Below are 15,051 nucleotides of genomic sequence, written 5' to 3' on the forward strand. Positions count from 1 at the left end.
TATTTTGTGACATGGACCAGTAACTTAATCCCTCCTAGATTCTGGTCCCTTAGTTTTGGTTTAGAAAATCTACTTGATTCTTACTCCACAAAGTCTAATCTGTGTTGGTCAGTACCAGGTTGGTGGGGTTGCTGCCTCCAATTTTACTGTGAAGAAAAGGGTCATGTGAAAGAAGAATTGATGAAAGACAGAAGGGTGACTATGTCCTGATCCAAACTTCTCCACAATCCTGTGGTTTTTACAGCAGTCATGTTTGCATATGGAACCAAAGTGCTTCATGCTACAGGCTAAGTTCTGATAGTTTTTACTCATACAGCTTATAAAGACTAATGAAAGAATGGCCAAGTCACTCAGTTTCATGATAATGGTAAAATAGACTATGGTCCACATTGGTCAGGTCTCAGATCTTGCCAATGCATACAACATTCTTTGGAGAACAGATGTTGTGGGGAAGTTGAATTTTTCTCTGTATAATTCTTTCTCTTCTGTCCACAGATTCTCTTAGAGAAGAATGGCTTCTGGAAATGGTTCATTTGTGACTGAATTCCTTCTGTTGGGATTAACAGACCAACCAGATCTCCAACTCCCCTTGTTCTTCCTGTTCCTAGTAATATATACAGTCACTGTATTGGGAAACTTGGGCATGACAACTTTAATTGGGATGAATTCACATCTACACACCCCCATGTACTTTTTCCTCTTTAACTTATCCTTTATAGATTTCTGTTATTCTTCTGTGTTTACACCAAAAATGCTGGTTACCTTTATATCAAAGAGTAATATTATTTCTTACGTGGGGTGCATGACCCAGCTTTACTTTTTGTGCTTTTTTGCTATTTCTGAAATCTATGTGCTGACATCAATGGCCTATGATCGCTATGTGGCCATCTGTAACCCACTTTTGTATAATGTTGTCATATCCCCTAAAGTGTGTTCCAGCCTTGTCCTTGGTTCTTACTTAATGGCATTTTCTGGTGCCATGGCTCACACTGGAAACATGCTGACACTGACTTTCTGTGATGCAAACATCATCAACCATTTTTTCTGTGACATGCTCCCTCTTCTCCAACTCTCCTGCACAAGTACCCACGTCAATGAACTGGTAATTTTCATTGTGGTGGGCATCAATATCATTGTGCCCAGTCTCACCATCTTTGTCTCTTATGGTCTCATCTTTTCCAGCATCCTTCACATCAAGTCAATGGAAGGAAGATCCAAGGCCCTTAGCACCTGCAGTTCCCACATAATTGCTGTTTCCTTGTTCTTTGGGTCAGGTGCATTTGTGTATCTCAAACCATCTTCTGCTGGGTCCAAGGATGAGGGGAAAATTTCTTCTGTCTTTTATACTAATACCGTTCCCTTGCTGAACCCTTTAATTTATAGCTTGAGGAACAAAGATGTTAAGCTTGCTCTGAAAAAAACCCTGAATAAGAGATAGTTTTGATCAAGAGTATCTGTCTGTGCAGTGGGTTATATGACAATGAGATTCTGTGCTTCAATTATATATAATTTGTTGCACCTTTCTGATCCTATTTTTTCCTTAACCTGGTAAAGGAAATTTGAGTCTTTCAGTTCAGTTCAGTTCATTCACTCAGTCGTATCTGACTCTTTGTGACCCCATGAATTGCAGCACACCAGGCATCCCTGTCCGTCACCAACTCCCGGAGTTCACCCAAACCAACATCCATCAAGTCGGTGATGCCATCTAGCCGTCTTATCCTCTGTCGTCCCCTTTTCCTCCTGTCCCCAATCCCTCCCAGCATCAGAGTCTTTTCCAATGAGTCTACTCTTCACATGAAGTGGCCAAAGTACTGGAGTTTCAGCTTTAGCATCATTCCTTTGAAAGAAATCCCAGGGCTGATTTCTTTCAGAATGGACTGGTTGGATCTCCTTGCAGTCCAAGGGACTCTCAAGAGTCTTCTCCAACACCACACTTCAAAAGCATCAATTCTTTGGCACTCAGCTTTCTTCACAGTCCAACTCTCACATCCATACATAACCACAGGATAAACCATAGCCTTGACTAGACGGACCTTTGCTGGCAAAGTAATACCTCTGCTTTTGAATATGCTATCTAGGTTGGTCATAACTTTCCTTCCAAGGAGTAAGCGTCTTTTAATTTCATGGCTGCAGTCACCATCTGCAGTGATTTTGGAGCCAAAAAATAAATAAATAAATTCTGACACTGTTTCCACTGTTTCCCCATCTATTTCCCATGAAGTGATGGGACCAGATCCATGATCTTCGTTTTCTGAATGTTGAGCTTTAAGCCAACTTTTTCACTCTCCTCTTTCACTTTCATCAAAGGCTTTTTAGTTCCTCTTCATTTTCTGCCATAAGTGTGGTGTCATCTGCGTATCTGAGGTTATTGATATTTCTCCCGGCAATCTTGATTCCAGCTTGTGCTTCTTCCAGTCCAGCGTTTCTCATGATGTAGTCTGCATATAAGTTATTCTGCATATATGTTAAATATGCAGGGTGACAGTATACAGCCTTGACGTACTCCTTTTCCTATTTGGAACCAGTCTGTTGTTCCATGTCCAGTTCTAACTGTTGCTTCCTGGCTTGCATATAGGTTTCTCAAGAGGCAGGTCCGGTGGTCTGGTATTCCCATCTCTTTCAGAATTTTCCAGTTTCTTGTGATCCACACAGTCAAAGGCTTTGGCATAGTCAATAAAGCAGAAATAGATGTTTTTCTGGAACTCTCTTGCTTTTTCCATGATCCAGTGGATGTTGGCAATTTGATCTCTGGTTCCTCTGCCTTTTCTAAAACCAGCTTGAACATCTGGAACTTCGCAGTTCACGTATTGCTGAAGCCTGGCTTGGAGAATTTTGAGCATTACTTTACTAGCATCTGAGATGAGTGCAATTGTGCGGTAGTTTGAGCATTCTTTGGCGTTGCCTTTCTTTGGGATTGGAATGAAAACTGACCTTTTCCAGTCTGGTGGCCACTGCTGAGTTTTCCAAATTTGCTGGCATATTGAGTGCAGCCAATTTACAGCATCATCTTTCAGGATTTGAAATAGCTCAACTGGATTTCCATCACCTCCACTAGCTTTGTTTGTAGTGATGCTTTCTAAGGCCCACTGGACTTCACATTCCAGGATGTTTGGCTCTAGGTGAGTGAGCATACCATCGTGATTATCTTGGTGGTAAAGATCTTTTTTGTACAGTTCTTCTGTGTATTCTTGCCATCTCTTCTTAATATCTTCTGCTTCTGTTAGGTCCATACTATTTCTGTCCTTTACTGAGCCCATCTTTGCATGAAATGTCCCCTTGGTATCTCTAATTTTCTTGAAGAGCTCTCTAGTCTTTCCCATTCTGTTGTTTTCCTCTATTTCTTTGCATTGATCGCTGAGGAAGGCTGTCTTATCTCTTTTTGTTATTCTTTGGAACACTGCATTCATATGCTCATATCTTTCCTTTTCTCCTTTTCTTTTTGCTTCTCTTCTTTTCACAGTTATTTGTAAGGCCTCCCCAGACAGCCATTTTGCTTTTTCGTATTTCTTTTCCATGGGGATGGTCTTGATCTCTGTCTCCTGTACAATGTCACAAACCTCAGTCCATAGTTCATCAGGCACTCTATCTATCAGATCTAGTCCCTTAAATCTATTTCTCACCTCCACTGTATAATCATAAGGGATTTGATTTAGGTCATACCTGAATGGTCTAGTGGTTTTCCCTACTTTCTTCAATTTAAGTCTGAATTTGGCAATAAGGAACTCATGATCTGAGCCACAGTCAGCTCCCGGTCTGTATAGAGCTTCTCCATCTTTGGCTGCAAAGAATATAATCAATCTGATTTTGGTGTTAACCATTGGTGATTTCCATGTGTAGAGTCTTCTCTTGTGCATTATATTACACTAAGTCTTCTGTGACTTACCAAGTGACGAAAATAATAATAATGAAGAATGTTTGTTTTTCTCTGCTGCTTGAGTGGACTGAAAGGCATAAACAGAAATTGTGATCTATATTTCTAAAAGATTTTGAAGTCAAATCAAATAATACATGTTGGCTGCATTCTCTTAGAATCAATGGAACCAAACTTCAGAACCTGTAGTTGCCCTACTAAGACCAGAAGGTAAAACCAATGATAAGAAAGCCCTGAGGTTTTCTAGAGAAAGGAAGGTGAGTTTCTGAATTCTGTTTATTCGTGTCCTTCTTGTTTCAAATGGAAGTCCAAGGATCTAAGATATGACAATTTATTTCCCAATTTTCCTTCCCGAGGCTCACACAAAACTTATTCAATGCACGAATCAGTGAATGCTCAGAGATACTAGGGGCCTAAAAGTATTCATTAGACAGTCAGTAAGTCCCCTCTCCATGGATGGAAATCTCACTCATCTATAGTTACAACTTTTACTCCGTGATGTGGGGTGAAGAGTTAACCTCTCATAGACTCTGGCCATTTAGTGTTAGTGGAACAATTTTCTTTGTTCTCACCCCACCAGGTCTAATCTCCTTTAGAGACCAGCACCTAAGTGTTAGGTCTTTGCCTACAGTCTTACTGGTGAGGGGAGACTTCAAGTGACTAGAAAAAAATTGAGATGTGGGAAGAGTGAGTCAATCCTGGTCCAAACCCCTCTTTTATCCATTCCTTGTTTTTTTTTCCCTATGCAGTCAAGTCTGCACTGGGCAGTGGTTTCCTTCCTTCTGTAAGCTAAGTTTTGATACTCTTTCTACTTAGTTTACAAAGACCCAGTTCAGTTCATTTCAGTCACTCTTTGTGACCCGATGGACTGCAGCATACCAGGCCTCCCTGTCCATCACCAACTCCCAGAGTTTACTCAAACTCATATCCATTGAGTCCATGATGCCATCCAGCCATCTCATCCTCTGTCGTTCCCTTCTCCTCCTGCCTTCAATCTTTCCCAGCATCAGGGTCTTTTCCAGTGAGTCTCTTCTTGGCATCAGGTGGCCAAAGTATTGGAGTATCAGCTTCAGCATCAATCCTTCCAATGAATATTCAGGACTGATCTCCTTTAGAATGGACTGGTTGGATCTCCTTGCAGTCCAAGGGACTCTCAAGACTCTTCTCCAACACCACAGTTCAAAAGCATCAATTCTTTGGCGCTCAGCTTTCTTTATAGTCCAACTCTCACATCCATACATGACTACTGGAAAAACGATAGCTTTGATTAGACAGACCTTTGTCAGTGATGTAATGTCTCTGCTTTTTAATATGTTGTCTAAGTAGGTCATAACTTTTCTTCCAAGGAGCAAGTGTCTTTTAATTTCATTACTGCGATCACCACCTGCAGTGATTTTGGAGTCCAAAAAAAAAAAAAAAAAGTCTCTCACTGTTTCCACTGTATCCCCATCTATTTGCTGTGAAGTGATGGGACCAGATGCCATGATCTTGTTTTCTGAATGTTGAGCCTCAAGCCAACTTTTTCACTCTCATCTTTCACTTTCATCAAGAGGCTCTTTAGCTCTTCTTCACTTTCTGTCATAAGGATGGTGTCATGTGCATATCTGAAGGTTATTGAGATTTCTCCCAGCAATCTTGATTCCAGCTTGTGCTTCATCCATCCCAGCGTTTCTCATGATGTACTCTGCATATAAGTTAAATAAGCAGGGTGACAATATATAGCCTTGGCATACTTCTTTCTCTATTTAAAACCAGCCTGTCATCCCATGTCCAGTTCTAACTGTTGCTTCTGGACCTGCATACAGATTTCTTAAGAGGCAGGGCAAGTGGTGTGGTAGTACCGTCTTTTTCAGAATTTTTCCATGTTTGTTGTTATCCACCCAGTCAAAAGATTTGGCTTAGTCAATAAAGGAAAGTAGATGTTTTCTGGAACTGTCTTGCTTTTATAATGATCCAGCAGATGTCGGCAATTTGATCTCTGCATCCTCTGACTTTTCTAAATTCAACTTGGACATCTGTAAGTTTGTGGTTCACGTACTGTTGAAGCCTGGCTTGGAGAATTTTAAGCATTACTTTGCTAACCTGTGAGATGAGTGCAATTGCACGGTAGTTTGAACATTATTTGGCATTGCCTTTCTTTGGGATTGGAATGAAAACTGACCTTTTCCAGTCCTGTGACCACTGCTGAGTTTTCCAAATTTGCTGGCATATTGAGTGCAGCACTTTCACAGCATCATCTTTTGGGATTTGAAATAGCTCAACTGGAATTCCATCACCTCTACTAGCTTTGTTCATAGTGATGCTTCCTAAGGCCCGCTTGACTTTGCATTTCAGGATGTCTTTCTCTAGGTTGGTGATCACATCAGAAGTGAAAAAAGCAAAAATTCCATTTCATGATAATGGTAACACAGTTCCATGAGATAGTAGGTAAGACAATTCTGTGAGTCCAGGGTGGGCTACTCTCAGATATTTCCAGCCCAAACACCACACTTGTGAGAGAAGATACTGTGTGAAAATTGAGTCATTGTTCTCTATGTAACCTTTTTCTTCTGTGCTCACAGATCACCTTAGAGAGGAATGGCTCCTAGAAATGGCTCTTTTGTGACCAAATTCATTCTATTGGGATTAACAAACCAATCAGATCTCCAGCTCCCTCTATTCTTCCTGTTCCTAGGAATGTACATGGTCACTGTGCTGGGAAATTTGGGATTGATAATGCTAATTGCACTGAATTCACGCCTACACGCCCTCATGTACATTTTCCTATTTAATTTGTCTTTCATAGACCTCTGTTATTCTTCTGTATTTATACCCAAAATACTGATTAACTTTTTTTTTAATCAAAGAAGAATATTATTTCTTATATGGGGTGCATGACACAGCTTTACTTCTTTGTTTTCTTGTCATCCCTGAATGCTATGTGGTGACATCAATAGCCTATGACCACTATGTGGCCATCTGTAAGTCACTTTTGCATAATGTTGTTATGTCCCCTAAAGTATGTTCCAGCCTTATGCTTGGTTCCTACTTGATGGCATTCTCTGGTGCCATGGCTCACACTGGATGCATGCTGAGACTGACCTTCTATGATTGCAAACACCATCTACCATTATTTCTGTGAGATCCTCTCTGCTCAGGATCTCCTGTACAAGTACCTATGTCAGTGAGCTGGAAGTGTTCATTATGGGAGGCATCAATATCATTGTGCCGAGTCTCACCATCTTTGTTTCTTATGGTCTCATCCTCACCAACGTCTTCTACATTGTCTCCACAGAGGGCAGGTCCAAAGCCTTCAGCACCTGCAGTTCGCACGTCTTTGCTGTTTCTCGCTTCTTTGGATCAGGGGTATTTATGTATCTCAAACCACCTTCTGCTGTGTCTGTGGATGAAGGGAAAATCTCTTCTGTCTTTTATACCAATATGATTCCCATGATGAACCCATTAATCGACAGCCTGAGGAACAAATATGTTAAAACGTACTCTGAGAAAAACCTTAAGTAGGAGACAGTTTTGATTAGAACTGTCTGTGTGCATGAATTATAGGACAGTGAGATGTTGAGTGTTTAATATTAGTGACAACCTTCTCGCCATATTTTTTATTATCTTTTTATATCTAGTATCTTAGAGAAATTTGAGCCAGGACATGGAAACAATCTAGATGTCCATCAGCAGATCAATGGATAAGAAAGCTCTGGTATATATACACAGTGGAGTATTACTCAGCCATTAAAAAGAATGCATTTGAATCAGTTCTAATGAGGTGGTGAAACTGGAGCTGATTATACAGAGTGAAGTAAGCCAGAAAGAAAAACACCAATACCGTATACTAAAACATATATATGGAATTTAGAAAGATGGTAACAATAACCCTGTATGTGAGACAGCGAAAGAGACACAGATGTATAGAACAGTCTTTTGGACTCTGTGGGAGAGGGAGAGGGTGGGATGATTTGGGAGAATGGCATTGAAACATGTATAATATATATGAAACAAATTGCCAATCCAGGTTAGATGCATGATACTGGATGTTTGGGGCTGATGCACTGGGATGACCCAGAGGGATGGTACGGGGAGGGAGGAAGGAGGGGGGTTCAGGATGGGGAACACATGTATACCTGTGGTGGATTCATGTTGATGTATGGCAAAACCAATACAATACTGTAAAGTAATTAACCTCCAGTTAAAATAAATAAATTTATATTTAGAAAAAAAGAAATTTGAGTCCTGTTTGAGTAATTTATTTCCATTTTTATGTATTTCTCTCACTGTTTTCAAAATACATATCATCTCTTTTTCTTGAATAGTAATAATATTAAATAATGAATATATTATCTCTTTTCATTATCATTTTGAATTTATTTTTATACTGGGAAAAGATGAATATTCTCCACATAAGGAATTGCATAACACTAGGTTGAAAACATATCACTAGGGTTGTTTTTATTTATCAACTTGCAATAAGAATGATAAATAAGATACTCTTTCTACTCTTATCTTCCATATTTCACATGGCAATAATATACCCTCTTTAAATACCTTCTTTAGATTGTTGGTTCTAAGAGTCTCAAAGATATCCATTTCTCATCTGTAAACATTTAGTGTTAAGCTTCTTTTGGCAAAGAGTTTATTTTTCACCTTTGTAAGTCAAATTGACACATAGCCAATCATCAAAATTCATGTTTTGCATGGGTGGGAAAGTGAAGCCAAGACTGGATAATGATTTACTTAAAGTCACACAACTTTATTTTTTTTTTTTAGGTGGGTTTTTTTTTTATTCTATTATTATCATCATCATTATTATTATTTTTTTACTTTACAATATTGTATTGGTTTTGCCATACATCAACATGCATCCGCCATGGGTGTAGAAAAAAAAATTGTAAACTAACTTGTTATCATTCTGACTTCAAGTGTATTATTCTTCAGTATACTCTACATACTCTTGATTATGTTATTCTATTTCAGTGAGCATGAAATATAAGAAAGCATTCCTGATTTAAAGTTGACTCTCCTGTGTCTCAGAATGACATATGAATCTTTCTCAAACTCGGTATTACTTTCTTTTCTTTTTAGCAAAACATTTTGATTGTCTTTTGCTGTTGTTGTCAGAAAGCCTTTTAAGCTCATATATTATAGAGATGATTTGCTCAAAAAGGGAAATTACTATTTTTGCAAAATTAAAAACATGAATTTGGAATGCTTGCAAGTGTTTGTACTTCAGAGAGCAGGACACGAGTAGTAAGGATGCTCAGAAACATGTAATTCTGTCAGGACTCAAGGAGGCATATGGTCGATAAATAAGATGTCCCAGTGTGGGATGTGGTCATGAGATTTAGAGACTCAGGCTTCTCTTGTGGCTGAGTTGGTAAAGAATCTGCCTGCAATGCAGGAGATCTGGGTTGATCCCTGGGTTGGGAAGATACCCTGGAGTAGGGAACCCACTCCACAGTTCTGGCCTGGAGAATTCCATGCATTGTATAGTCCCTGGGGTCACAAAGAATCAGACATGACTGAGTAACTTTCACTTTCACTCTGAAACTGTTTCATGTTTTGCATATTTCACTATTCATAAATCTTTGATAAAACTATTTGCATAATGAGCACACTTGGTTAGTGTTTTGGAGAATGAAAGTGGAAGAGCTGTGATTTCATTTGGGGATGTGAATAGAGAGAAGGCATCAGTTACAGGAGATAAATCGTGAGGAGTAATTGCATTAAGAAAGGAAGAAGTAATTTACCCAAAAAACTGTTGGATAATGAAAACCTTTACCTACAGACTCACTCCTTGTTCAAGAACCTAGATACTATTGAGATTATAGAATTTCTCTATATCAGATGAAAGCTTAAGTTATTTATGATTTAAAACATTAAACCAACAGGACTAGATGACCTTTGAACAAATAGATTATTTCTGGTTTTGTTGGCTTCTGTGTGCTACATTCATGTGGAATTTTAGGTACAGAAACATCAAATTACAGCTGGGAGAATAATGACAATGTGGAAGAAATATTTGGAGAATAAAGCAAGTTACAACAAGAATGTTAGATTATTTTTTGAAAGCAAAGATGTGCTACCTAAAAATCTTCAATATGCTGTTATCAGTGATGCTGTAATCATTTCCTAAGATATTGTTAATAATATTCATCACTTCTTTTAAGTAGAGGGGGAATCAAGCCAGAATATCTTAAATGCTCAGTTCAGTCACTCAGTAGTGTCTGACTCTTTGCAATCCCATGGGCTGCAGCACACCAAGCTTCCCTGCCCATCACCAACTCTGGGAGCTTGTTCAAAATCATGTGCATCTGTTCGGTGATGCCATCCAACCTCACATCCTCTGTCATCCCCTTCTGCTCCTGCCTTCAGTCTTTCCCAGAATCAGCGTCTTTTCTAATGACTAATTTCTTCTCATCAGGTGGCCGAAGTGTTGGTGCTTCAGCTTCAGCATCAGTCCTCCCAGTGAAAATTCAGGATTGAGTTCCTTTAGGATTGACCAGTTTGATATCCTTGTATTTCTTCCTTTCTTGAGTTATGTGATTGGCACCGACAGGTTTTGAGGAAAGTTACAGTTCTGCCGAAGGTGTTCAATCTTGGAGTCAAACTTGTAAGCCCTGGGTTTCTCCTATGCCCATCAACCAGGACAGAGCTCTTTCTAAATTGGTATGAAATTGGATTCTTTTCCAAAAGGTTGCATCCTTAATATACATTTTCTTAAATAATTAGCTAGACTAGTGATTTTAAATATTATACAATATATTGGGAAGATTCTAAACAAGAGCTAGAGAGCTACGAAGATGTTTCAAAGAAGCCTACATTTTAAATTTCACATGGCATTATTTTAATTTTCATTCATCAGAAATTCAGTGTTTAGCAGTTTCTTCCATCTCCATTTTAAGTTTTACCCCACTACAAACAAACAATTATATAATTGTCATAGCTACACAAGTCATTATTTTGTTTGTGGATGACCTCTTTTTGGGGGGCATTTTGAAGACATATTTTTGAGTATCTGATGCTTTTCTATCAATAAGAGAACACTCTACTATCATAGAATGATATTCTTCTTCCTCCTTCAACTCAATATAAGTAGTGTGTTTAAAGATAGACCCATGTAGGTTTATTTTTCACACAAAAACACAAATATTTCTAAAATGGGTTGAATCTCCCAAGAAAATTGAGTGGTCTTTGAAAAGTAAACATTCTCTTACTTTCTTTTATATGTTTTTGAGAAAGTTAAAGTTTTGTACCATATATGAAATGAGTTGTCAGTCCAGGTTCGATGCATGATACTGGATGCTTGGGGCTGGTGCACTGGGATGACCCAGAGGGATAGTACGGGGAGGGAGGTGGGAGGAGGGTTCAGGATGGGGAACACATGTATACCTGTGGCAGATTCATGTTGATATATGGCAAAACCAATACAATATTGTAAATTTAAAAAATAAAATTAAAAAAACAACAACAACAAAAAATAAAGTGTGCCAGATACTTCGATCAATCAGAATGGTACTTTCATGGCTTCTCATCAAAGTTAACTCTGACTCAATTTCTTCTTTAATTTTAACCAAGCCTTAATCATAGTTTTGAGAATTATGTTTTTACTACATTGCTTCAATTTCCAAGTGGGTAATGGAGAAGCACTGAAAGTTCTTGAACTAGGGAGGAGGACAGCTCCGATTTCAGACTTTATTCTAGCAGCATTATTCATGACCAAATAAGAGTAAATATGTGGCAAAATGTGAACACAATCGTTAGGAGCCTCAATAGCTCAACATTACACTGGTTCAGTTTAATCATAAAGCCAGAAGTTGTGTGGTGGCTGGGGACAGGTGGGTGCAGGTCATTGTGGTTGTAGGTGTTGTGGTTTAGCATAAGAGAAGTTTTGAATGTATTCCAAAAGCTCTTAGATGAAAATACGATGAGTTTCAGAAGTATTCATTGAATTCTTTCTGTGTACTTGGCATTGTTTTTAGTTTCAGGATCCAAATAGTTAACAAGATAGAATAAATGTGTATTCTTATAGAATATACAGTTTATAGAAAAGCACAAAATAAAGAGGAAAAGTCTAATGAGTATTATGAAAGAGAATCTACTGAAATTTATGAGAAAATTAGTAATAACAGCTGACGTTTATTGACTCTCATATGCCAATACTGGTCCAACCATTTTACTTAGTTTTTTTTTTTTTTTTTCATTTGATTAACACAACATCTTAATGAAAGAGAAGCTATTTTTACATTCCTTATTTTACATAGGAGAACCAAGAGATTCAATAACTTGTCCAAAGTGCTATAGTGTGTAAAAGTGGAAGAAGGAAGGTAGGATTCACAGCACTTTAACTCTATAACTATACACTTCTCTGTGATGAGAAGAATTGACAACTTCAGTTACTGAAATGTTACAGAAAATTAGGCAGGAGGAGAGTCTGGTAGAAATTTCAGGAATATGTTAAAAGTATAAACTATAGAAGGGATATACTATATTGCATATTTTTTCACAGACATCTCAGAAAGAGAACAACTGTAATGAGTTGCTGCAACATTTGATGTATTCAGATAAAGAAATAAACCTGAAAGTAGGTCTTTTCTGGAAATAGGTCCATTTAGTAAATGTGAATAAGGGGGGAATTTGACAATGTAGTAGCTTTCCCCTCAGAGGTGTAGGTAATAAGGAGATGGGAATTCACTTTGGATCTACCTGAGGGATGTACAGTCCCCAGAGTAAAACAAAAATGACTAAGAATGAGTCCCTAAGAAGCTAAAGACAGATCAAGAACCGGGATCCATAATTTCCTTATTTCATATTGTACATATAATCTACACCCTGGGGAGGAGACCAAGCAAGCTTCTAACCTGTTTTTCACTAAGTGCATTACATCATTACACTCACATTAAATCTGTGTCTAATCAAGTAGCAGGGATGATAATGAAAGGATTATCTTTCTTCTGTCACATGAGAACACTGAAAATATCAGAAATTATAGAAGCTCAGAATGCTTCCAGGGCATAGGTGAATTAATGTCTAGCTTCTCTCCCTAAATCAAATGGATCAAGCCTGGAGAATGTGAAATAACATTTTCAGAATCAACAAGGTAAAGACATAGGGTAAGGGAGACAGTCCTGCAGTTTTAAGATAAAGGTTGGGTGAGTTTCTGAGTTTAATTTACAATACTTGTTCCTTGTTTTGTGATCAAAGTCCAGGGACCTATTATATATCCATTCTTTCTCATTTTGTGCAGCTGAGACTCGAATAAAACTACTGGAAGCATCTATTGGAGAGGAATCAGAGAATATTAGAGGGGCTCAAAGACATATCAGTCAGGAAGTTTCCTCTAAATAGGTAGATCTCTCACTCTTCTTCCTTTATGATTTTTACTCTGTGACAAGGTTGGTAACAATTCTCCTAGACTCAGGTCCCCTCATCTTGGTTTAGAAACAGTGTTCTTGGTTCCTGCCACATAAGGTCTATCTGCATGAGAAGCCAGTGCTAGGTTGCTAGGGTCGCTGCCTCCAGTTGTACTGGTGAGAGAAGAGTTCACAGGAATGAGGGAATGTTAAGAAGAGAGTAGAAGAGTTGCATCCTTGTCCATCCTTCTTTTCCCTGGGTTTTTCCAGAAAGTATATTTGCATATGGCAGCTCTTGCCTTCTCTCTCTAGTGTGACTGTGATATCCTTTGCTAAATTTAGCTTATAAAAACTCTAGTTAAGAGAGTCCACATCACTCTATATCCTGATAATGGAAAAGGCAAACTGTATGGGACCAGGTCAGGATAGTGTCAGGCATTCACAGTGTGTATTCTGTTTTGGAGAATGGGGCACTGAATGAACTGAGTTGTTCTCTAATGGACCCTTTCTTCTATCCACAGATTCCTTTAGAGAAGAATGGCTCCAGGAAATGGGTCTTTTGTGACTCAATTCATTTTTGATGGGATTAACAGACCAACCAGATCTCCAGCTCCCCTTGTTCTTCCTGTTCCTAGGAATGTATACAGTCACTGTGATGGGGAATTTGGGTTTGATAATTTTAATTTTGCTAAATTCACATCTATACACCCCCATGTACTTTTTCCTCTTTAACTTGTCCTTCATAGACCTCTGTTATTCTTCTGTGTTTACACCCAAAATGCTGATTAACTTCTTATCAAATAAGAATATTATTTCTTACATGGGGTGCATGGCTCAGCTGTACTTTTTCTGTTTTTTTTGTTGTTGTTGTTGTTGTTATTTCTGAAATCTATGTGCTGACATCAATGGCCTATGACCGCTATGTGGCCATCTGTAACCCACTCTTGTATAATGTTGTGATGTCCCCTAAAGTTTGTTCCACCCTATGCTTGGTTCCTACTTGATGGCATTTTTTGGTGTCATGGCTCACACTGGATGCATGCTGAGACTGACCTTCTGTGATGCAAACACCATCAACCATTATTTCTGTGACATCCTCCCTCTGCTCCAGCTCTCCTGCACAAGTACCTTCATCAATGAGCTTGTAGTTTTCTTTGTGGCAGGCATCAATATAATTGTGCCCAGTATTGCCATCTTTGTCTCTTATGGTCTCATTTTCCCCAACATCTTTCATATCAGCTCCACGGAAGGCAGGTCCAAAGCCCTAAGCACCTGCAGTTCGCACATAATTGCTGTTTCTCTGTTCTTTGGGTCAATGTCATTTATGTCTCTCAAACCATCTTCTGCTGGGTCTATGGATGATAGAAGAATCTCTTCTGTCTTTTACACCAATGTGGTTGCTATGATGAACCCCTTAATCTACAGCTTTAGAAATAAAGATGTGAAAACAGCTCTGAGAAAAACTGTAAGTGGAATTCAGTTTTGATTAGAAACAGTGTCTTTTTGTGCAGATATTCAAAGTATAGGAAGATTCTCTTTTCAATTATAATCATTTTATTAGCATCTTCTTATGCTATTTCATTTTTATCATATTGAAGAAATTTGAGACTTAACTTATTTATACTTATCATACAGGAGCACTTCTCTCCTTATTCATCATTTGCATAATTTCCTTTTCTCACACATTTTGATTTATTAGTACTATTAAAAAGAAATTTACTATCTTATTTGCTATTTATAACTGTGGTGTTGGAGAAGACTCTTGAGAGTCCCTTGGATTGCAAGGAGATCCAACCAGTCCATCCTAAAGGAGATCAGTCCTGAGTTTTCATTGGAAGG

The 15,051-nt window shown here is 38.4% G+C and overlaps 1 protein-coding gene and 2 pseudogenes across 1 annotated transcript; all 3 read left to right on the forward strand.

Moving 5' to 3' along the window:
* LOC147342333 (olfactory receptor 8B3-like) lies at positions 1-1,438 on the forward strand. Its single transcript, XM_086385092.1, has one exon. The coding sequence runs from the start codon at positions 512-514 to the stop codon at positions 1,436-1,438; it is 927 nt and encodes a 308-aa protein (XP_086241218.1). The 5' UTR covers positions 1-511.
* Positions 1,439-6,448: 5,010 nt separating this feature from the next.
* Positions 6,449-7,385, forward strand: LOC147342334 (olfactory receptor 8B3-like; annotated as a pseudogene).
* Positions 7,386-13,749: 6,364 nt separating this feature from the next.
* Positions 13,750-14,698, forward strand: LOC147342335 (olfactory receptor 8B3-like; annotated as a pseudogene).
* Positions 14,699-15,051: the final 353 nt, after the last annotated feature.

This window comes from Bos grunniens, chromosome 29, assembly GCF_055505025.1.
Source record: "Bos grunniens cultivar Pamir isolate PY7600 chromosome 29, Bosgru_T2T1.0, whole genome shotgun sequence".
Lineage (NCBI taxonomy): Eukaryota > Metazoa > Chordata > Mammalia > Artiodactyla > Bovidae > Bos > Bos grunniens.

Excerpts from the sequence above, each read along its gene's own strand:
- LOC147342333 (XM_086385092.1), top strand. The coding sequence starts at position 512 with ATGGCTTCTGGAAATGGTTCATTTGTGACTGAATTCCTTCTGTTGGGA.